Here is a 24,543-nt window from a genome sequence, read left to right on the forward strand (position 1 = left end):
GCCGAAACCAGTTTGGCTCAATGGATAGAGCGTCGGCCTGCGGACTGAAAGGTCCCAGGTTCGATTCCGGTCAAGGGCATGTACCTGGGTTGTGTGCACATCCCCAGGGGGTGTGCAGGAGGCAGCTGATCGATGTTTCTCTCTCATCGATGTTTCTAACTCTCTATCTCTCTCCCTTCCTCTCTGTAAAAAATCAATAAAATATATTTTTTTAAAAAAACTATGGTTCGTTCATGTAATAGACAATTACACAGCTGTTAAAAAGATTAAAGTAGATCAGGAAGTAATGAAATGAAAAGATCTCTAAGATTCATTAAGTATAGAAAAAAGAAAGAACAATGTATATGGTATGAACATTTAGTGTGATTTTTTAAGGTATACATATATATATGTATATATATGTATGTATGTATATATGCTGTTTTTATTGGTTTTTGTTTGCTTGTTTTTTTGAGAGAGAGAGGAAGGGAAAGAGAGAGATAGAAACATCAATCGACTGCCTCTTGCACACCACCTCCTGGGGATCAAGCCCAAAACCCAGGCATGTGCCCTAACTTGAAATCCAATAGGGACCTCTTGGTTCATGAGATGAAGCTCAACCACTGAGCCACACCAGCCACGCTATAAGTATGCTTTTATTTGCCTCACATTTTACTAGAGGATCCACCAAAAAATACTAACAGCAGGTATTATAAAGAGTAGGAATACTTTTACTAATTATTTTATAAACTTTTATAGACTTTCTGTACTACAGCAGGTGCATTTATTAAATACTGTCAATAGGGATTGATTTTGAGGGATTAAATAATAGGTCTTTAATTCTTTATACTTTAGTGAACTAGTGAGCATTTAATATTTATGAAACCATAAATACAAATGTGTAAATAATTTTATACTGCTTCCTAGGCTGAGAGAAATAGAAGAAAGGCTAAATGGATTGAAAGCATCATCAATGACACAAATACCTGCCTTGAAATTTAAGGTAAGAAAAGACTGATGAGATTTTCATTATCTGTCTCACAATTTTTCCAAACAGCATTTGCCACATGACATTATGATTCAGTGAAATCTAAATTATTGTTCTTTCAAATTAATATTTATTAAACACATGTTATATGTTGGACATTGCTAGTTTCTGAATTCTACAAAGAAAAGAATGGACAAGACAGTTCCCCAGCCCTTAGGATATGTAACACAGTGTTATTGGCAGTATGCAGAATGATGTATGTATGAAAAGAGGGTTTTAATTTTGGCTATAAAGGATTACAAGGAAATGACACTTATACTTGTTATCAATAAACTGGAATGTTGCCAAGTGGAGGAAAGGAAAATGCTATTCTGTGTAAAAGAAAGAACATAAAGATATGGAGGGATATAACGTTAGTAACTCCAAGAAAAATGAAGTAATCTCAAGTAGTGGGAAAATAAGAGGCAGATCTGGGAAATGTTTAGTATTTAGAATTAAAAGCCTTAGTGACCAGCTATTTGTGGGTGGTAAGAAAAATAAGTGGATGATTCTAGGGATGGAAAGCTGGCATTTCAAGCAATGAAAAGTATGTAACCAAAGCACAAGATGACACACGTGGTTAGTTTTGGAGCAGGTTGAGCAAACCAGTTGGGCTGTCATGGACAGGACTCAAGGCAAGGGGGCTGTGGAAGAGCTAGAAATAAAGAACTTATATTTGATATGTACAATGGGAAGCTTTTTAGGGGGTTTGAGCACCAAAATGGAGCTGTCAAAAGCAAATCACAGCCCTAACTGGTTTGGCTCAGTGGATAGAGCGTCGGCCTGTGGACTGAAGGGTCCCAGGTTCGATTCCGGTCAAGGGCATATACCTTGGTTGCAGGCACATCCCCAGTAGGGGGTGTGCAGGAGGCAGCTGATCGATGTTTCTCTCTCATCGATGTTTCTAACTCTCTATCCCTATCCCTTCCTCTCTAGAAAAAATCAATAAAAATATATTTTTTAAAAAAAGCAAATCATAGGAACTTAACATACAGGTTAAGTAATGGAAAGATGCAGAATTTTTTTAAATAGTAAGAATTTGGGGGAATGCTTTGTAAAGTATATGATTATCTAACCACTATGCTGTATACCTGAATCTAATACAAAATGATATTGCATGTAAACTGAGGATTAAAAAAAATAGTTTTACATTACTAGAAATTATGTACTATAATTGTGTATCTTAATATAAAGTCATATGTAGTCTAATAATATGGATTTTTAATTGCTATTTAATTACTCATAGAGGAAAAGTAAATAAATTTGAAGTTTAAAAAGGAATATCTGATGAATTGGCAAATTAATATTTAGGACTCCAAAGTTCTAATTTCTGTGCCTATTAATTAGCAGATAGATTTACTTTCAGAATACAGGTGTTAGATCTGTTATGGGTGACCACTGAACTTCATAGAAGAAAAACATATTGACAAACTTTGGTCTGGAGAGTGGGAAACTTTGATTATGATCATGAGGCTTTGCCACTAACTAGTAATGTAACATTAGCCAAATCATTAAACATCTCTGAATTCATCTGGTTAGTCATCTCTGGGCAAGGACGATAGACTAAATGTCTAAAGCCCTTTTTCATCTTTAAAATTCTTTGATGGATATAGATATCACTAAAGCAGTCATTAGTCTTCTCTGAGAATATTCCTTTATTTGTCAAACTGCTGACCAATCATAAACAAAGAAAGAAAAGTTATTTATTTCATGGATTGAACCATTTTACAAACATTTGTGATGTGTCTGACCAATGCATAAAGCATTTCGCTATAGTATGCATGTGTGTATCTGTGTATATCAAATAGAAAGGATTTACATAGCTTTCTCTTCTAGCTCTACTCTTTAAAAAAAAATTCAATATATTTTTATTGGTTTCAGAGAGAGGGAGGGAGAGAGGAATAGAAACATCAATGATGAGAGAATCATTTATCGGTTGCCTCATGCACGCCCCCTACTGGGAAATCGAGCCCACAACCCAGGCATGCTTTATTTTTTCTTTCTTTATAGAAGAAACTGTCCTTGTGCACAGATTCGTGCACATTGAAAAGAAATTAATTAGAAGAAATATTTTAATATCGCTATTCATGTCTTGCTAATGAAAAGAAAATAGGATTCTACTGAATCTCCTATCTACCTAATCCAGGACTTCTGTGAGGATCAAATGAGATGAGGCATGGGAAAATGCTTCACAAACATTTGATTAAACTGTAAAATGTTTGCACCTGGCTATAAAGCAAGTTGGGTTCCTGGGCTGAAGAAACTCCAAGGATGCTAGTCGCTAGGGAGAGGAAGCCAGGCATTGCTATGTGACGTCATTACCTGGTGCCCACAGCGACCATTTCCAGGCTGGGCTGGGCTGTGGATCGCATTTTGCGCCATGGGGTCTTGGCAGCATTTGCTGCTATTTGGTGGGGTGTCGCTCCGGGTTGGTTCCTGTGTTCCACTTGGTGGAAGCAAAGTGTTGGTTTGTCGGCGCCAAGTCCATGGTGCCATTTATTTTTAAATGGCCAGTGTGCATCATGGCAGCTCCTGCATTGAGCACCTGCCCCCTGGTGGTCAGTGCACCTCATAGCTACCAGTCAGATGGACGGACACTTATCCTTTTATATACGTACTAGAGGCCCAGTGCATGAAATTCGTGCACTGGAGGGTGGGGGTTCCCTCAGCCCAGCCTGCCCCTCTCACATTCCGGGAGCCCTCAGTGGATGTCCTACTTATGGCCACAGTCTGGCAGCAGAGGCTCGGAGCAGGCGTCCCTTGTGTGTGTGTGTGTGTGTGTGTGTGTGTGTGTGTCCACTGGGGGTCTGCCCCCAGCCACATTGGAGGCTCAGAGCAGGCGCTCTGTGTGTGTGTGTGTGTGTGTGTGTGTGTGTGTGTGTCTGCTGGGGGCCTGCCCCAACCACACCATGGAGGCTTGGAGCAGGAGCCCCTCTGTGTTGATCTCTCAGGCTCCCAGCCTCCACTGCATGTTGTACTCTCCCTTGAGCTATGGCCAGGATAGGGGTGCTGCTTGCAAGCCGGGCTTTCCTGCTCCAGGATCACCATGGTGACGGGGGAGCAGGCCCAGCTGGGGGCTGCCCACAGGCCGGGCTTTCCCGCTTCCAGGTCTCCATGGCAACCGGGGAGCAGGCCTAGCTGGGGGCTGTCCACAGGCCGGGCTTTCCTGCTCCTGGATCAGGCCCAGCTTGGGGCTGCCCTCAAGCCAGGCTTTCCTCCTCCCGGATCAGGCACAGCTGGGGGCTGCCTACAGGCTGCACTTTTCTACTTACCGATGGCCAGATCACCACAGCAACCCAGGGCCCAGTGGCACTTTCCTGCTCTCCAATAGTCATAGGGTCCCGGCTGGGGGCGGGGCTTAGCAGTGCGGGGCTTAGGCAGCATGGAGGTCCCGGCTGGGGGCGGGGCTTATGCCCCGCTGCCCAGGGCTGCACATGGGGCCCAGATGGCAGCTCGTGCTGTCCCGCCCTGCCTGTAGTATAGGATAGAGGCCTGGTGCACGGGTGGGGGCCAGCTGGTTTGCCCTGAAGGATGTCCCGGATCAGGGTGGGGGTCCCGCTTGGGTGCCTGGCCAGCCTGGATGATGGGCTGATGGCTGTTTTTAGGCTGCCCGCACCCCCTTTAGGGTGGGGGTCCCCACTGGGGTGCCTGGCCAGTCTGGATGAGGGGCTGAGGGCTGTTTTCAGGCTGGCGGGTGACTGAAGCTCCCAGCCTCTCCTTTTTTTCTTCTTTTTTTTTTATTCTGGGATTTATTTACTTTCTATGGCTGTCACTGGAGCTGAGAGCCAGCTTTAGCTCTGAGGCCGGCTCCAGCTTGAGGCCTCGGCTGCTGAAAGCAGATATCTGGGCTTTGTTTAGCTTCTATAATTGAAACTCTGTTGCCGCTCTAAGCTCTGAGCCTGCTGCCGGCTGAAAGCAGGTTTCTGGAGCTTGTTTACCTTCTATAATTGCAACATTGTTGCATCTGGAGCTCAGAGCTGGGCGGCGGCAGGCGGGGAACCTTGGCTTCCTCCATCACTGGAGCAAGCAAGCCTCCTGTTCACTTCAGCTGCCTGGCTGCCGGCCGCCATCTTGGTTGGCAGTTAATTTGCATATCCTGCTGATTAGCCAATGGGAAGCGTTCGGGGGTATGGTCAATTTGCATGTTTCTCTTTTATTAGATAGGATATAGATGACCTTGATTTTTTTCAGAAATTGATGCTTTTATCTGTGTCACTCTGATTTTAAATGCTTTTTATTATGTATTTTTTCTTAACACAAGTTAATTTTCTTCAGCCTTCAATTCCTTAGAAACAAATAAAAACACAAACTTTCTCAAATTTCCTTTAACATAAAGGTTTCATTTCAAAATATATATTTATTCATATACATTTTTTCCATCTGGAGAAAAGAAGAATCACTCCAGAGGCTTTGTGGGAAGGGATTAAAGATAGTATAAAATTGAAGGGACACTGTTACAGTCTAGTCCAGATGAGAGGAAATAAGGTAAAATGTTAGAATCTGTTGGAATGACTTCTTCAATGTTTGGGATTAGAGGGAAGGATAAATTTGGGATGTCTCACTCATCAAAATATGAAACATCTGAGAGAGGTAGGGTGGATTTAGGAGGAAAAGGTGTTTCGTTCTATATGTAATCCAATGCAGTTGACCACCCTATTTTTCTTGAAGCCCTATACTCCCTTGTCTTCCATGATACCATTTTCCTGGTTCTTTTTCTCCTTTCACTTTTCTCTTTGTAGTTTTTTCCTCCTTTGCCTGCTAATCAAATGAAAACATTCCTCATAGTTCTATCTAAAGCCATTTTACTCTGTGCTCTTCCTAAGCAATTAAGCAATCTTCTTTTTTAAAAAATATTTTTTTATTTCAGAGAGGAAGGGAGAGGGAGATAGAAATATCAATGATGAGAGAGAATCATGGATAGGCTGCCTTCTGCATGCCCCCTACTGGGGATCGAGCCTGCAACCCAGGCATGTGTCCTTGACCGGAATCGAACCTGGGACCCTTCAGTCTGCAGGCCAACGCACTATCCCCCGAGCCAAACCAGTTAGGGCTTCCTAAGCAATCTTTCCCATTCTTTTGGTTTTACACATCACTTCTATAATGGCAACGCATAGACTTGGATGGTGACATGTACAGGACTATATCTCTTGTCCTAAATTTTCATCTACCTGTTAGAGATGTTACAGATATCTCAAAACTTTTTATGTCTCCACCCATTCATGCTGACTCCATCCTGGCCCCTCACAGGACAGCTAGTCCTACCTGGGTTCAGATTATCTTTTGCCTAAACTCTTTCAATAATTTCCTACCTTGTCTCCAAGTCACCAGCCTCTCAATTTTTTAATTTAACCTAAAACAGCGGTTCTCAACCTGTGGATCACGACCCCTTTGGGGGTTGAACGACCCTTTCACAGGGATCACCTAAGACCATCGGAAAACACATATATAATTACACAGTGTTTTTGTGATTAATCACTATGCTTTAATTATGTTCAATTTGTAACAGTGAAATTGGGGGTCACCACAACATGAGGAACTGTATTAAAGGGTTGCGGCATTAGGAAGGTTGAGAACCACTGTCCTAAAACATGAATCAAATCCTATTCTCCTTCACTATCTATAAAATAAATTAAGTCCAACTTTCTTAGTCAAACAGCCAAGGTTTTATAATATTCTCTCACTCCAAGTTACATTTTCCCCACACCCAATTTTTCAACCATATCAGACTATTTCTGTTCTTTAAATTAAACCAGGTTCTTTCCTGCCTCTGCTTTAATTCATGTGGTACCATCAGTTTGGAACATCCTTTTTTTAATCTCCAGTGATCCAACCCCAATTGTGAAAATGCTTTTCATCTTTTTGGCCCATGCAAATGCTTCCTCCTTTGTAAAGCCCTCGGAGTTGGAATTAATTATTCCTTTCTTTGTTCTTTTAATAAAGCAGCAATTTCCAACCGGTGTGCCATAAGAATTTTTAAAACATGTAATACCCAACTGTTTAGTCAGAGGCACTGACCTCTTTTCCTTTAGAATGCCAAATTAAAAAATCTCAACAGCCCACAGAAAAATAGCTGTCCAGTATGAATGAATCAAAATTATACCTTTTTTTGTCAGATCCGCAAAAAAATATAATTAATTTTTGGTGTACCACAGAATTTTAGTAATTAGTTTGTGTGTGCCATGAGATGAAAAAGGTTGCAAATTGCTGTCTTATAGCATACTTTCCCCAACTTATGCATATATTTTATTCTGCCATTCACATAAGATTATAAACTCTGAGTGCAGAAGCTCTGCCTTATTCATCTTCTTAAAAAATTATCTTTATTGTTGAAAGTATACAGATGTCTCCTTTTTCTCTCATTGCCATATTTGTCTTTATATCCTCCATAGAACCAAGTATATTACTTCACACAAAATAGTAGTTGAATAAATCTTTGATTAGTGTGTAGAAACACAACGGAATTATCTTCTCATCATTCTCATTCTTCATTTTCTATTATATTGAAAGATATATTTGAAGTTGTTACTAGGAAGATTGTATAAGATAACTAATGATTAGCATATAGTTAACAAATAATGCAGATGCCATCTAGACAAACCTCATAGAAAAAGACATATTTGGAGATAATTTTATTTGTATTTTACCACTTGTTTTATTGTGCTCAAATTCTGTTGAAAAACACTACACCATTTTTAAAATTGTCAATGGCTTTAATATTTCAGGTTGAGAATTTCTTCTGCATGGGATCCCCACTAGCAGTATTTTTGGCATTGCGTGGCATTCGCCCAGGGAACACTGGAAGTCAAGACCATATTTTGCCCAGAGAGATTTGTAACCGGTTACTAAATATTTTTCACCCAACAGATCCAGTGGTGAGTTGCACATATAGACATTTTTCTCTCAATATTATATTGTTCCTAAAAGAATCTGTAAGAAATCTTGCTAGGTACTGAATTAATGAGAAAGAGTTCATTTATCTTTTGTATTTGCATAGGTTCATATTTTTAAAACATTTGTGTTTTGGATGATGTGGGACTCAGGAAGTAAAATACCTTAGAGATGACCTGTTTATGTTGTACTTATAGTATAAGAGTATAATGTAAAAATATTATCTTGATAACTAATACAAGGGATGAGAATCTTCTGTACTTTCAAACCATAACCAGTTGTAAGGCCAATAACCTAGCAATCATAAATTTTGAGAATCCCACTTTAACTATTTTTCTCTAAAATATGCTACAATATGAAATGTATGTGGTAGATCCTCTTAGAAGTGAAAATATTTAAATATTATGTATTAAAACATGAAAAGGTGGAAGAGTTTGGTTTAGCCTGGTGGGATTATAAAATTTTGGATTTTTACATGTTCTGTTGTAAATAATTTGTTTAATACAAACAGTCCAAGGGTCTTGCATCCAGGTAAACAGTTTGATGCATCATTTTCAGATGAAAAAATAATGATTTCTTAAATCTTTTGGGGGACTAGGCTAGATATACCTAAAATTAAAACAAACTATTTTAAGTAGCATTCTGAAAAATAGATTTATATAATTGTGTAAAGTCTTTTAAAAGATTGTTAGCTAATACCAAATAAATAAAACACTGACTAAACACTAGAATTTTAGAAAATTGCCCATATGTTAAAGAATCAAAACTGCTATCTTTAAGAAATAAATTTAACTGAACTGGAATCTAATATAAGGCTTAAATACAGACTGCACAGTCTTGGCCCAAGTCACTTCGGAGACTGTTTCTTATCTATATGATGTAGATGATAATGTTTACTTTATGGGTTAGGATTAACTAATATATATGGAAACATCTAGCTAGATGTTCCGTATTTCATTAATATACATTCATTTTACTCATTATTTTTATAACTTGAAAGTGAACTTGAGTTCATAGGTGAACTCTGAGCTTTCAGTGTTCTTTGTATAATGTTAAAGTTTGTTCCATTATAAAGGAGGGTTCCAAACTCATTTCGTTAATATAAATTATTTTTATTCATTTTATAGTTTTTTGTGATTTTTTTTAAGTAATGCTTTTTTAGTGTTTATATCATAACTGTGCTAGGCAGTTTGTACAACCATTATCTATTTCCAACATCCTTGTGAGGTAGAAAGTGTTATCGCCTTTCTACAGCTCAGGAAACTGAGACTGAGACCTGTGACAGGCTAGAATATGAACTCGGGGAATACTGACACCAAATCCATTGCCATTTCTGCTGTATCGCCTCCACTTCACAGGAGACAAATAGTCTTCTATTGGGATCTAATTTGTGTGTTACTATGTTAATGTATTTGAAAGTGGGGTTTACTCAGAGCTTCTAAGTTAGTAATAATTGCCCTTATTTACTGTGTTCCAGTTTACTCATGACTGCTTCTGCTTTGTTTGTGAGACTAAAATTAATCTGTTAGATGATGTCAGGGCATAGTAAAAATGAATTTTTTTCTCTGGGAACTATTATCCTAGACTAACTCTGTTTTTTTATAGTCCCATCATTAAGGAAATATTAGACCAACTACATATTATTAAGAGTGAACAAATGGGAAATACATGTTAGAAACATCAGGTTTTTTAAAATTCCCTAAGGTCTGCTGAGCATGCAATAGAATAAGAATAAATAGAGTTTACTAAAATCTGAGCCTTAATGTTGTGGTTTTTTTTTTTTTAATCAAGGCTTATAGGTTAGAACCGTTAATACTGAAACACTACAGCAACATTTCACCTGTCCAGATTCACTGGTATAATACTTCCAATCCTTTACCATATGAGCATATGAAGCCCTGCTTTCTCCACCCATGCAAAGAATCTACCTCCATTGCTGAGAATGAAGGCATTTCCACAATACCAAGCCCTGTGACCTCACCTGTCTTGCCTCGCCGACACTATGGAGAATCTATAACAAATATAGGCAAAGCAAGCATCTTAGGTAATTTCACTTCAGTATTCCTATCAATGAATATAAATACTTTTTATTCAGGCATTAAATTTGGGGTGTTTGGAATTATTCTATGTATTACAAACCAATCAACAGTTAATCCATGTGTTTAGAAATAACTGCCCTCTCGCTGTTCATATTTGAGGGCCAAAAACCTTGAACTTCTCTAATTAGATCCAATCCTATACTTTTAGATGTGAAATAGCTGAATGCACAAGGGTCTGAGGATCAAGTCCCTCATTTAACTTGGCCCTACTACTTCCTGTGAGATCTTGGGCAAGTCCCATAGATCTTAATGCTTCCTTATCTGTGAAATGAGAAGGTACTTGAGTTGTAAGGGTGCCCCTGCCATCTAGTTCTCTGATCCATGTCCCAAAAGTCTCTTAAATTGTGTCCTTCCTGAGGGCAACAAGGATATTTAATTTGTCTCTGAATGCTCTCCATTACAGCTACAATATTTGGTGTAGCACTGGAGTTCAATAATGTGCCACTTGAATTTGTCCATTGCTTTTGGTTATAAGTTGCCTTAATATAAAATGCCACAAGATGGCACTCTAAATAGGCTTTACCTGCTGATTTAATTGCTATGTCACTTTATCATACAGATTTTTTATTGATAACTTTTTATTACATATCCATCTAACTTCAGTATTAAAGCATATCAATAGTAAATATATACCTGTGTCATGTATTTCTAATTTTACCAAATACTTTAATAAATAATGATCACTTGAGTAAAATAGAATCTTTATTCTTTTGTAAGCTATATTTTTAGAGTCTTTACATTCTCTTTCTGTTCAACACCAGTTTTATTTAGAAACCTACAATATAAATTGTAACTTTTTTATGTTCCCACTCTGGAAAAACATGACTAGAGCTTGGTGCCTCTGCCAATTGGCTATAATTATGGGTGGTGCTCTTTGGCTTGGTATGTGGTGTAATTCAGCAGAATGACTGCCCTGTTTTGTGAAATGCAGGGGCTGCTAGCATTGGAAAGGGACTTGGAGGAATGTTGTTCTCAAGGTTTGGACGTTCATCTACTGCACAGCCATCTGAGACACCAAAAGACTCAATGGAAGACGAGAAGAAGCCAGTTGCCTCACCTCCTACTACCACTGTGGCAACACAGACCCTTCCACATAGCAGTTCTGGCTTTCTTGATTCTGCATGTTAGTTCATACTGTTTTTTTATGCTGTATCTTTTTTCAAATTGAGGAGAGCAGAGAGGATTATGATATTAACACAGGCAGTCAACTCTAAAATCTAAAACTTTTAAAGAAAAAAATCCATTTCTGCTGCTTATATTTTTAAGACTACTCCCAGGTAAATGCAGTTTTATTCTCTGCATTGGTGAATTAATAATAATCAATGGCATTATTATGGCATGGGGGTCTTAAGCATCAAGCATAAAACAAATCTCTCTGAGGTAAGCACCCCCTGGTTTTTATAAAGTAGATTTTTAAAAACATGGTCTTCTCAAATTCATGTAGTTGCATTAAACCTATGCTGTATCTACTCTTGATACTTTTTAAAAACCACTATGCCAAAGCCATTCTGCTACTTATCCCACTGTTCTTTTATCCAACCCGATACTAAAACCATGGCTTCCAGTTCTAGCCCCACTACTAGTGCAAAGCAGGTACTCAAGAAATGAGTGTATGAATGGATAGTTTATTCTGGACATGGCATTGGAATGGAGCTATGTTCAATTTTTTTCCAGTGGATTTAAAAGGTCTAAAATCGTGAATTGTTGTGAAAAACTTACTTAGTATATATTTACTTCCAAGGGTCTAAACTTGACCCTCACTTTTAAGTGTCCAGTAAAATAAGACTAAAAAGTCAAGTCCTATTTTTCCATTAGTTTATATAAGGAAATGTAGATTCTGAAACTAGCCTACTTCCTTCTGTAACTATGTGAAGAGGAAAACTTTCTCTAAAGATGTTTAAACATTTTATTTCAGATACTTTAAGACTTGTTTTCTTACTGTGTCTGCTGCTCTGAATTTCAAAATGGCCAGCATTGCCATCCGTAAAACATGCTTAGAAGGAAGCTCAGTTGTGGCCTCCTAGAGGCTGGATCTTTCTCCAACTGAACCCCACCCCAGGATTAATTATCCTGGACATTGGACATTTCTATTTAGACTAATAGCATTTTTTTTAACTTGATCTTATCTTTGTCAGATTCTAAGTACTGGAAATTCTTTAATTGCAAGCCTTTTGAATACTGCCTAGAAAATTCATTTTATACTTTGATATTTGTACAAATTTTGTATGTTCTTGCAAGATATTGGTGACTTAAGCTCTCACTTCTACTTAATATCAGGATTGTGATTGTGAAAATACAGAAGTGTGTTGTAACATGCAGATGTTTAAAGAAAACTCCTGAGGAAAAATAATTTTTCTAAAAGAATTTTGTGACAGGATAGGTAAAAAGTCACAATTCCTCATAATGTTAACACACAACAAAGAGCTAGTAAATAGTGGGATGAATGAGGGAACAAAAAGAGCAGCGTATGTAGCACAAGAGAAAGGATGATGAAGACAGAGAGAATCTATAGAATCTGAGGGAGGAAAACTATTCTTTAGTGTTTGTTTGTTTTTTAACATAGTAATATTCAAAATGGTAAGAGAGAAACCTATTCTTTCAGGACACCAGTGAATAGAGGTGCTTAGCTGTATTGCATCATTTATTTTGATAGCTTAACAAAATACATTTGCTATTCTTATATATAAATTCTTTGTTAGGCCTAATGGTAAATTTCTTGTCAACTATACACACAATTAAATCTGAGATAATCATGAATCTTAGTTGCATATATTCATCTCTAGATATAGATATAACTATTAAAATTGGACCACTACTCCTATAGTAGAATTCTGTCTTTTAAATCAAATCCTCAAGATTTGCCTTACTAATTCTTGGACTTGCTTCAAAGATATATTCTTCTGTGTAATCCAGATTGAAACAAATTTCTTAAGTCTTAATTGCTATTTTGGCTGTCTCTTGCAAATCATAAAACTTGCTCAAGTCTTCCTTTTTGAATTTGGTTATTGTGATTAGGTAATTCTGGCTTCTTTCCTTCTTTCTGCTCACCTTCATTGCCTCGGTTCTTCTCCATAACCTTTATTCTGAAGCTACCAACTTTGATTCTCTCTTTCTTTGAAGGTAAAATGGACACAGGCTTTGAGATCAATCAGGGTTTCTCTCTTCGAAGAGTAAGTTCTATCAGTTGTCATCAAGTTGATGGCACTAACTATTCTTCATTTCTTTTTAAAAAGTCTAGGTTTATTCCTAGTGGTTTCACTACTTCATTTCTTATGCTCCCCTGTGTTTGTAACATGAAAAAGAAAGGTCTGTTTCTTTTAGCATTGTTTTCCCTCTATATCAGAACTTAAATGAACCATACATTTTGGGGGTATCTGGATGTTAACAGATTATGACATTATATTTCAAAATTAATTAGGCTTACATTTTCCATGAAAGAAATCTTTACAAACATCAAAATGTGTACTTCTTTATGTATGCTAGGTTCAGTCGGCTTATTTGGGAGGACTGTTCTAACTTTTGGCCACTGCATCATTGAAGGCCATTTATAGCTATCAGCCAATACTTTACAGCATCTTGTGTTTTTTTTTCACAGATTTCAGACTTCAGGAGTCGTTCTTAAATCTCCCACATCTTCTTTTTCCGGAAAATGTAATGCAGAATAAAGATAATACCCTCGGTATGGTATACGTTAGGAATAGCATTCAGAATACTATGAAAATGATCTACTTAGAGAGTTCTGCTCATTGGAAAATTTAATTACTTCTCCTATGAAATCAGCCTATACACTATTTTATATGTACTTTCTAATATGTATTTTCTAATCTTAAATGGTAGTGATCCTGAAACCCAACTGTTGATTAGTGCCTTATGTGCTAAAATATATGATACTCCTATATACTCCTACAGAGAAGGAACCTTTTAGAGAGGGAGAAAAGCATAAGCCATTTTTTCCTTCTCTGTTGTCCTAAAGGCTTCACTATACTTTTTATGCACTACACTAGATGTAAAAGATTTTCATAGCATCAAGAATGTAGTTATATCTAGCTATTTCAGATATTAGTAACACTACCACTTAGAGCTGATACTAAGTATTTCATAGCTGTTATCTAGTTTCAGTACAAATATAGGGTGTCCCCAAAAAATGTATACATACTTTAATAGCTGATAGCTCAATTTTGAAAATAAAATGTATTTTAATAAACACTGCATTTAAAATTATTCAAAGTGTGTATACATTTTTTAAGACACCCTGTATTTAATATTCTTTTGAAAGGTAGATTTGCTTTAAAAAATTAGTATTGGATGCAAGAGATGTTTTCATTCTCTTTCAGCAGATTCTAAATATCATGAAGGATTAATATTGGCAGTTTAAATTATTTTTATCAATTAACTTTTCATTCCTTTTTCCACAACTCCTTACTTTTTCCATTTTTTTTTAAATAGTGTATTTTGTCTTTAACAAAAGATGTTACAGGTTTTTCTTTGGATGTTTTAACTATATCTAAATTTATAATTTCTGTATTTAATTGCTTACTTTTTTTTCTGTTTTCAAAACAACTCTTACTTGATACAAGTTTCAAAACTGTTTTAGTATAACAAGCTGATTTCATTTTGTTTGTGCTTGTTTCTCCCTAGCCACAGTTTGTGTTGATCTAACTCAGTGAATTCCCCTCAAGAAATGAGCTTATGAAAGTGCTCACTCTGGTCTCTGCTCATGTAATTGTTATTTACGTAAAGAAATAATTCGATTTGTGCTTTTTGCATATTTAGTTGGAGAAAGGAAAATCAATCTACTCATACATTTGTCCTGCATTCAAGCAGCCGTTATATCCATTGTCTTAAAGCCTTCCCAACTCCATAAGCCGTTAGACCACTAATGTAAGCACAGCACTGAGGACACTTCCCTTCACACTGGTGTGGACTGCAGACATTTGCTTTGGGGAGTAGGGGAGGAAATGTGTTCATCTGCATGACTCCCCAGGAAAAAAAATAATACATGTTTTAAAGCATATAAGCAAACTGCTGATGATTATTAAAAGCCAACATTTTTTTCTCATTTTTACTTCTCTTCAGCTGTTCAGGAATCTCATTCTTTTCTTTGTGAATAGGAGAATTCTAGCACTTAGTCATCCAAGAAAGAGAAAGGAGGATAAAGTGACGATTTTATGTTCTTTTTTCTCTTTGACCTAACTCAGTGAGAGAAACTAGGGAAAAACTACTATGCTGTGTTATGCTGCCTATTCTTTATATGGTAACTAGAGGCCCCGTGCATGAAATCTGTGCACTGGAAGGGGGTGGTCCCTCAGCCTGGCCTGCGCCCTCTTGCAGTCTAGGACTCCTCGATCCTTACCACCCACCTGCTCACTGCTCATTACCACTCGGCTCACTGCCGTGGAGGTGGGAGAGGCTCCCGCCACTGCCGCTGCACTTGCCAGCCGTGAGCCTGGCTTCTGGCTGAGCAGTGCTCCAGCTGTGGGAGCACACTGACCACCAGGGGGCAGCTCCTGCATTGAGCGTCTGCTCCCTGGTGGTCAGTGCACATCATAGTGAACAGTTGTTCTGGTCATTCCACCATAACGGTCGCTGGGCTTTTATTATATAGATAATAGGAAAGTAGGTCCATGGCAATTCCAGGTAGATTTGGGCCCACTTTGGGCAAGACATCTCACAGCACATACAGGGTGGAACAAAAGTAGGTGTACAGTTGTTTGTATGGAAAACAGTGCAATAATTAATAAATACTAATACAAGAATAAACTGTTTTTGCATATTCACAACTATAAACCTACTTTTCCCCACCCTGTATAGAATGGTGCTGTCCTGTAGAATCTCAGTCCCTTGGGAAATCTCTATACACAGGAGAGAGAAGGTGAGACATAAGCCCATCTAATTCTATCCATCCACCTGCAGAATCAACACAAATGTGAGGTTAACCACACCAGCAGCCACACTGCCTGGGGTAAACTTTAAGGAAGGTGCAAGACAAACAGTTTCATCAGGTACAAGCTGGCTACCTAGATCCCATTTGGTAGGGACACACTAAGATAAATAGAAAGGGATAGGGAGGGCCAGTCAGTTAACAATTATTAAAGTCCCTAGAGTCTAGGTCAGGGGTGGGCAAACTTTTTGACTCGAGGGCCACAATGGGTTCTTAAACTGGACCGGAGGGCCGGAACAAAAGTATGGATGGAGTGTTTGTGTGAACTAATATAAATTCAAAGTAAACATCATTACATAAAAGGGCACGTCTTTTTTTTTTTTTAGTTTTATTCATTTCAAACGGCCGGATCCGGCCCGCTGGCCATAGTTTGCCCACGGCTGGTCTAGGTGATAAGAATAACAAGGGCATATAATAGGGTAACAATTAAATTAGGTATTTCAGTGTCTAATATATGAAAGGCAGTGTTGCACATAAGAATAGCATAGTAAGAATAAATTTTAGGTACATAATATTAAAGTGGAGCCAATAACACTTGTTATAACAAGAAAAGTCTCACACTCTAACTTTAAAACACAATTCAACTTAAGACTAGTTAGACTAGTAAGATTTTCTACAGTGGCATTTTAAAGGGAATTCTTAGAAGTTATTAGGTGGTTTTCACCAATATTCATTCATAGCTCTCCCATTTCTTCTGTTTCTCCTTTCCCTTTATAACTAACTTCACCTTGACTCTTTCTCATCATGCTTGAGAATTCCAGTTTCCTCTTTTATCATCTTCCTGTCTCTTGTGCCAGAACGTACCTACAATGTCACATGGAATACAGAAGATAAAAGATGCAGACATTACTACTCCACAGTTCCACATACGGCTTCAACTATTTCTAATTTATGGGTTAGCTTATTATAATTTAAATGAGGAAAATAACAGTTTAAAAAAACCTTATAAAAGCCTATGTTGATATATCTTACAAATGGTTTAATAACTAATTGGCATTTTGTGCTGCTGAAGTGTAAACCTTACTTGAGAATGCATAGATGGATCCATGGACATGTCTTGTCAGAAAAGAACAATTGAATAGAAAAGTAACAACTGTAGCCCTGGCCAGATAGCTCAGTTGTTAGAATGTTGTCCCCACACGCCAGGGTTGAAGGTTCGATCCCCAGTCAGGGCACATATAAGAATCAACCAATTAATGTGTAAGTAAGTAGAACTAAAAATTGATGTTTTTGTCTCCCTTCCTCTCTCTCTAAAATTAAAATTAAAAAAGGAAAAATAACAACTGTAGATGCATTTTTAAGTCACCAAAAGGTATTGTCACAAAATATTGTTAAAATAAGTATTTGCTAAACATTTAAATGAAATTATTCTCTAGAATGATGTGGTTTTCTACATGCAATTAACAAAGTCCCAGTATAAAACAAAACCCAACTTTTCTCCAACCTCCTCCTCAATTTTTGCCAGTTTTCACTTTTCACATCCTCTGGCTCTGGACAAAGAGCAGACTTTGAATGTGAGTGGTAGTAACTTGGGTGTTTTTTGTTTTGAAGATGGACCCTTCAAAATACTGACTGTATGGCTCACTCACAATTTTAAAAGAGTTAGTTCCTGAAGATCAAAATACCAATTTTCTAAGTGTCTTTTCTCTAAGGATTTATTAAATGAATTGATTGAAATTTTCCTATAATCTTGATTTGTTGTGATTTTTTTCTCTAACAGGTATTATAGGACTTTCTGAGGATTTTAGAAAAGATTTTATTAAATTCACTGAATCGTTGAGTGCAGCATTGTTATAAAGGAAGTCCTTCCTCCCGAGAATCAGCACTCTTCCTCCCAGTTTAACGTTCCCAGCCACAGCAGACATTTATTGAGCAAATGTATGTTCCCCATGTTAGGCTCTGCTAACTGGACAAAATCTAAACTGCCAAGTGGGGAAGAAAACTGTGGCACTGTAAAAAGATGGTTATCTTCTAGTGCAGTGGTTCTCAACCTTCTGGCCCTTTAAATACAGTTCCTCATGTTGTGACCCAACCATAAAATTATTTTTGTTGCTACTTCATAACTGTAATGTTGCTACTGTTATGAATCGTAATGTAAATATCTGTTATGCAGGATGGTCTTAGGCGACCCCTGTGAAAGGTTGTTCGACCGCCAAAGGGGTCGCGACCCACAGGTTGAGAACCGCTGTTCTAGTGTATCCCCCAGAGCCTTAGAGGGGCCATTAGTGACCTGTTGCACTCCCACAGCTATTGCTGCATGTAAGCCTGGCCCATAATTCTGCAGGAGGGCTGCTTTCCTTATTTTACAGGTTAGGCACAAGGGAAAGCCAGCATTTGAGCCCAGTTTGTTTTACCCTAAATATACCAAGTGAAAAATTTTTAATTTTAGAGAGAGAAGGGAGGGGGAGAGAAAAATCATCATCAATCGGCTGCCTCCTGCACAGCCCCTACTAGGGATCAATCCTGCAACCCGGGCGTGTGCCCTGACCAGGAATGGAAACATGACCTCCTTGTTCATGGGTTGACGCTCAACCACTAAGCCACACTGGCCTGGCAGTGAATTTTTGTTTGTTTTCTTCAATTATTATTCCATATTAACCTGGGCACACAAAGAAAGGACTCACCACATAGAATCCTGAGGTAATAAGGCTCTTCTGAGTGTTTTTCCCATGTAATTAGAGTGGAAAGTCACTTTAAAATATATATACATATTTATCATTAGAAGAATCACTTCTATTAGCTAAATTTTTATCCTCAACTCATAAGTCTATATGGAACCTATTTTATTGTAATATTTATTTGTTTGTTTTATTTTTTTTTTTAGTGGAATTGGATCACAGAATTGACTTTGAACTCAGAGAAGGACTTGTGGAGAGCCGCTATTGGTCAGCTGTCACGTCACATACTGCCTATTGGTCATCCTTGGATGTTGCCCTCTTTCTTTTAACCTTCATGTACAAACATGAGCACGATAATAATGCAAAACCCGATTTAGATCCAATTTGAACTTGTGAAGGACATTAATGGCCCAATAATGATTTTTTTCTATTAAAATGTGTGTCAAGATACAGATTTCAGGTTTAAGTATGTTTCAGTTTTGTTTAGAGCAAGAAATATTTGAATTTAAAAGCACTTTATTTTATTTAAAAACAAGACATTTTTCAGTCCAAAAGAAGTAATTTACAATTTTCATCATTTTAATTATGAGTCTGATAGAACCCCCTGCAGAGAATCAAGCAAGACTTGGAAGTAAGGAACATTTGGGTGAACTTCAAGGTTATAAATCGCAATCTAATTTCTCCCAAATATAAAGGCATATTAATGGGTCGAATGTAATGTATTAACCAAAATATGTTATAAGTCTAAAATGGTCATGATGTAGTATATTCTATGTAAAGATCATAAGGTGGTATCATTGTTTTAGATTTCCACAATTCCTTTGAAAGAAGAGTATAACATTTAATGTTTTGAATTTAACTTGTAGCAAAACTAATGCTAAAAAAGAAACAATATTTGGACTACTGTATTTATAATTTATTATCTCTGACAAATTGCTTTATTTCAATGTATGAAACATTACTTTTTTAAATGTTTTCTTTGAACAATTTAAGAAAAACATTTATTTTCTAAAGTGTTAAGACCTTTTTTTTCAGAACGTCATCTTTGTACTCTTCAGATGAATATATAGACACTGTGGCATACCTTGAGTATTTTTTTTTCATTAAAAACTTGTAGTTTCACACAAATAACACTAGTTGAATTATTTTGAAAAAAAAAACAGAACTTTTTATTATGTCACATGTATCTCAGAGAAAACTAAAGTCTTCTAAACTTAACATAGTACTCCACAAGGAGTACATTTCATTAACTTTATTGGAAAATTTAGTAAACTTCTTTGGAATCAAGAGTATGACAACTATTTTAAATATATAAACATCTATGTGCCAAACAGCATATATAAAGGGACAGAGTGCCACTAACAGGTTCTATTTTAAAAGTGTTTCAGAAAACATGATTGAGACATAAGGCACAATAGATCAGAATTCCAAGGCATTAGAAGAGTTTTCCTCAGCTTAATCATTTCCACAGTGCTTTTCATCTGAGGAGCTCAAAGTGCTTTAAGAGTCAGTAATCTATGTAGTAGCTCCTCGAGGTAAGTAAATGAGTGTTTTTCTCATGTTACATGTTAATACACTAAGGCACCAAAACATGTAAAGTGCCTTGAATTAGATAACAGAGCAAATCAGAAGAGCTCAGATTGAAGCCAGACCATATTCTTTGATAGCAGTGACTAATAATTCACAGGTTACCTCTTAGTAGTTTGCAAACAGTAACAGAAGTTGCAATTCATAATTTGGAGAAATGGCTGACGCTAATATTTTACTCTGCTTGTCTTACACGTTCTTGGGTTCTCACACACAAAGGAAGAGTCACCTAGAGGGGATCAGTAGCCGTCTCTGCCACAACCATCCCTCACTTCTGAGTGGCTTCCACTAGGTTCCACTTAAGGTGCTGTCTTCACTTACCGCACAAGGATCTTTCTAGCTTCCAGAAACCGTTAGCCTGGTGCACAGTTGGCCAATTGCACATCTCGCCTTCTTTCTTTATAAGGCAGTGGGATCTGTGGCTTACCTGTAGGTTTTACTCAGCACCATCAGTCCTCTTGTCTATTTTGGCCTTTCATTGAATTTGCACAACATAAAACACTCCTTTTTAATGTTTAAAAAGATTCCAAGGCTCCATGACCAAATAAGTGACTAAGAAACCCTTGCTTTAAAAGGCTTTTGATGAGATCTTAGCAAAGCTGAAGTAATCTCTTCTGAATTTAGAGATTCCTGTGAACTCAGGTCATTTTCATACCCCGCTTATTTCCTAGGTCTAACTTAGTTCTCAGGAAAGTTAAACGCATCTCATATGACTGTTATTAAATGTGCTTGAGCATACGTTGCTGTGGGTGGTATGGCACTCAAATGCCTAAGAGCTTTAAGGAATTCATTCTTAACCACTAGAGTGCAAAGAGCCCTTTTTACCTGAGAAGAAAGTCTATCAAACATTTAATATTGAGTAAAAAGAAAATTATATTTCCATAACTGTAGGAATATATGTCTCCCTTTTTTCATAGTCAGAAAACAAAATCAAACTTAACCACATGGAATTTGAATCCTTGAAAGGAACAACATTCAAAACTCCCTTTTCAAAATGAGATATTCCAGATTACTGGACAGGTGTTTTGTTTTCAGTTCATTACTTCATCAACAGAGATGGCAATTCTGATTTCACGGTACTCTTCTTGTTTCTATGTCTGCATGTTATCATGTAATGTACTTGTGTAATCTCAAGTAATATACAGAATATGTATGATTCTGGCTTTAGAAGCTAAGTCAGTTACTGAGTAACATTTTACAACTTTATTCCAGCAAGTACTAAATTGGCCAAAAATTTGTTTTTGATACCATTAAAATTTTATTCTCTATTTTGTGTATATGCTATGATGATTCTTCTGAATACTGGTTAGATCATTCAATTTTAATCCAGTTAGATTCCCCAGGGTTATTTAAACTTAAAATGAGAATGTTTTGGATTAAATCTTGCTTTATTTTTACTTTAAAATTAGCTTTTGCAAAAGCCTTTTCTTAGTTCATAACTTTCTTTTCAATAGTAATTATACTTACAATCCAGTGTCACTGTGTTTTAAAACATAATTACAAAGTGTACTCTTTTCCAATAACTACTCCTTTATATGTGAAGCAAGCCATAGGAATCTAACATTTTATTCTGTCAAACTGCATCTGTCAGCCTTTGAAAGTTCTCACACTAAACATGTTCTATGGAAGCCCTCAGTGACATGTAAACATTCATTCTTTTCCTTGCTGTGTTTCTATTGCGGGCTGAAGCATCCTGCTCTCCAAGGCATTGGTTCAAAACCCCACGTCCCAGGTCTGTGTTCCTGCGAAGAGTAGACAGGAAAAGAAAAGTTGCCAGTGCAGTGTCACAGCCAGTGCCCCCATGCACTGCTGTGGAGTCGGACCTACCCCAGGGGTTTCATTGGAAGGCCTGGAGTAGGGGAAATTAGTGAATTGCTCTTTGATTAATTACGTTAGTTAATATTTCTGTCTTTCCAGCTACTAATAAGGCTTTGGCACAATGGCAGAAACTAATTTGAGTATGTTTTACTGTTGTTTTTTTAAATAATCTTTTGTTAGCATGGAAATGAGGGTAAAAAAGGGGGGTGTTAAAGAAGGGTCAGGGCAAAGTACAAAGAGGATATGTCAATCAGACACTGGAGAACTAGAATTTGACTAAACCGTGTGACTATTGGATAGTTGACTTCTGCGGTTATTCTCAAATTGCCTCTTATCTTGCTCTGCTGCCATCTCTAGGCCTCAGCCGCTGCCAGGAATCAGGTGGTACCCTGGCTGAATTGGAAACGCATGCATTAAATATTTTTGTGGTTAGGTATGGGCAGTATGTATAGTTCCCTGACATTTTATAATCCTTTACCTACATGAAAAACAGAGAGCACACTTGGCAGGAAGCATCCCCATTGAACTCTGTTACCTCGAGGATGAGTCTAGGGAACTCCCACACCATCTCCCTCGTTTCTCCTTTTGCATCAGCCAAGGGCAGAAGGAAGTTACCAAGGAAATGTTTATAGTATTGAGCTTAGGGTAGTACTAGTATACAGAATGGCAGGATACAGGATTTCATCTCAAAGGTCTCAGTTTGTAAACATTCGTGCTGTGATGGGAACAGCCCGGTTATGTATGTCCTGTTTCATACTTGAGTGGATGTTTGTGATCATTTTCCAAAAATCTTAAAATTTCAGTGTTAGAACAAATTTTAGAGGTCATCTAGTCCAACCCTGTTGTTTTTTTAAAATATATTTTTATTGATTTCAGAGAGGAAAGGAGAGGGAGAGAGGTAGAAATATCAATGATGAGAGAGAACCATTAATTGGCTGCCTCCTGAATGCCCCACACTGGGGATTGAGCTCACAACCTGGGCATATGCCCTGATAGGAATCGCTCAACCACTGAGCCACCATGCTGCACACCCTATTTTAGTTCCATGCGAGCATTTAAATAACATAGAGGTCATGAAGGGGAAAGTGATGGGATAGTACATTAGGTTCAGCCCAAAGATTCGATGAAAGACTGACTACACAACAGAAAGGGGGGAAGTGGTGGAGTCTCCAAGGAAGAATATCATGAACAGCAGGATTCTGGAGCTGGAAGGGGTATAGAGATCATTTTCCAAAGCATGCTCTGCAGATGTTAATGTCATCTCAGACAATAAGTTGGGAAATGCCAGATTTAAAAGATTCCTTTACAGCAAGGCTTTGGGAGCCTTTGACACACTAAATGCAGTGTGAATCTGGTGCTATGGGGGAGGGAGGAGGGAAGGAAAGTTTTTCTAAACTTATTTAACCAGACTTTTTAAAAATTGGAATATCCTTAGAAAATTGCTGACCACACTTATTTTCTTTATTACAAAGAGTCATCCCTTGGTGTGAATACTTCATTTGACAAGTGGCCCCTCCTACCCTTTAAGATCACATGGCCAGCCAAAGACAGTCAGAATTAGAACCTCTTCCTAATTGCCAGCTATGTCTAAGACCACACTGCCTATTTCCTTCCCCTGGTAGACAGGGAATTCCTAAAGGTAGAAATGGCCCCTCTGTTTTTGCGCCTCCTCCCTAATCTGTTGCTTTAGGTGCTGCAAACTCAGAATACCTCCAGGCTTGAGTTCCCCGGGTGTCCCATCTATTCCCAGACCCTCTTGAAAGATGCCCTCCCTGGTCCGTACAGCCTTCCTTTCAGTTTCAGACTCAGAGTACCCAGGAAAAAGAAAAGCAAAAGGGTGAAAAAATAAAAATGCCCAGGGAACATTGTGTTTTTCACTCCGGTGACCAACGCGAATTTGATAGGGAGACAAGTTGCATAGTGTAAAATGTTCAATGTTCCATTTCTTCTCATGATGTTTAAATGTAGCCTTTTATCAATGTATTATAAGCAGGACCCTTTTAAAACAGTTACAACATAGATTAACTAATAGGAATTTTAAGTTCTAAGTGCTACACATTTTGGAAAATGGGAGAAAAGGTTTTGCTGCTGCTCGTGTGTGTGTGTGTGTGTGTGTGTGTGTGTGTGTGTGTGTGTGTGTGTGTGTGTGTTCTCCCCAAAAATAGTCTCTTGGCAAATCATTAGACTTTTCCTCTGTCTTTGTGTTTGAAGAAGGGTGGGAGTGTGCTTAGTATTGTCTGTTACCTTATGGTTTTTCATTTACACATAACAGGGTGCAACTTGCTTCCTCCCCACCCTGCAGTTGTCAGGATGTGTTGGAAAGCTATTCTTTAGGAAGATCACATCTGGTCTTCTGCTGAAGTCGGATGAAAACAAGTATATTAACACTTCACCTTTAATGCTCTCTCCTGCCAACATCAGATATCCATGAGCACCATTCATCTCTTCCCTTGACTACACCCACACCCACTACCATCTCTGCTTGATCTCTTTCCTGTGAGCTTTTTGTTAAAGGTGTGACCATTTACTGGTTCTGTGGCTGTCATAGCACATACAGCTCTGCCAGGAAGAGCCTGGGGAGTCTTT

The 24,543-nt window shown here is 37.8% G+C and overlaps 1 protein-coding gene across 18 annotated transcripts in view; it reads left to right on the plus strand.

The window, feature by feature from the left end:
* Positions 1-21,407, plus strand: part of DDHD1 (DDHD domain containing 1) — a 56,315-nt gene extending 34,908 nt beyond the window's left edge. For 13 of the 18 annotated variants that reach the window (XM_023760735.1, XM_023760742.1, XM_023760737.1 and 10 more), the window contains 6 exons: positions 907-982; positions 7,729-7,878; positions 9,686-9,938; positions 10,925-11,116; positions 13,589-13,672; positions 18,759-21,407. In XM_023760735.1, the coding sequence (XP_023616503.1) occupies positions 907-982; positions 7,729-7,878; positions 9,686-9,938; positions 10,925-11,116; positions 13,589-13,672; positions 18,759-18,940 (937 nt within the window). In that variant the 3' untranslated portion in view covers positions 18,941-21,407. The remainder of the gene's footprint in view (positions 1-906; positions 983-7,728; positions 7,879-9,685; positions 9,939-10,924; positions 11,117-13,588; positions 13,673-18,758) is intronic. The other 5 variants (XM_006096966.3, XM_023760743.1, XM_006096969.3 and 2 more) reach the window with 3 other exon arrangements.
* Positions 21,408-24,543: the final 3,136 nt, after the last annotated feature.

The sequence above is a fragment of the Myotis lucifugus genome, unplaced genomic scaffold, assembly GCF_000147115.1.
Source record: "Myotis lucifugus unplaced genomic scaffold, Myoluc2.0 scaffold_191, whole genome shotgun sequence".
NCBI classification, from domain to species: domain Eukaryota; kingdom Metazoa; phylum Chordata; class Mammalia; order Chiroptera; family Vespertilionidae; genus Myotis; species Myotis lucifugus.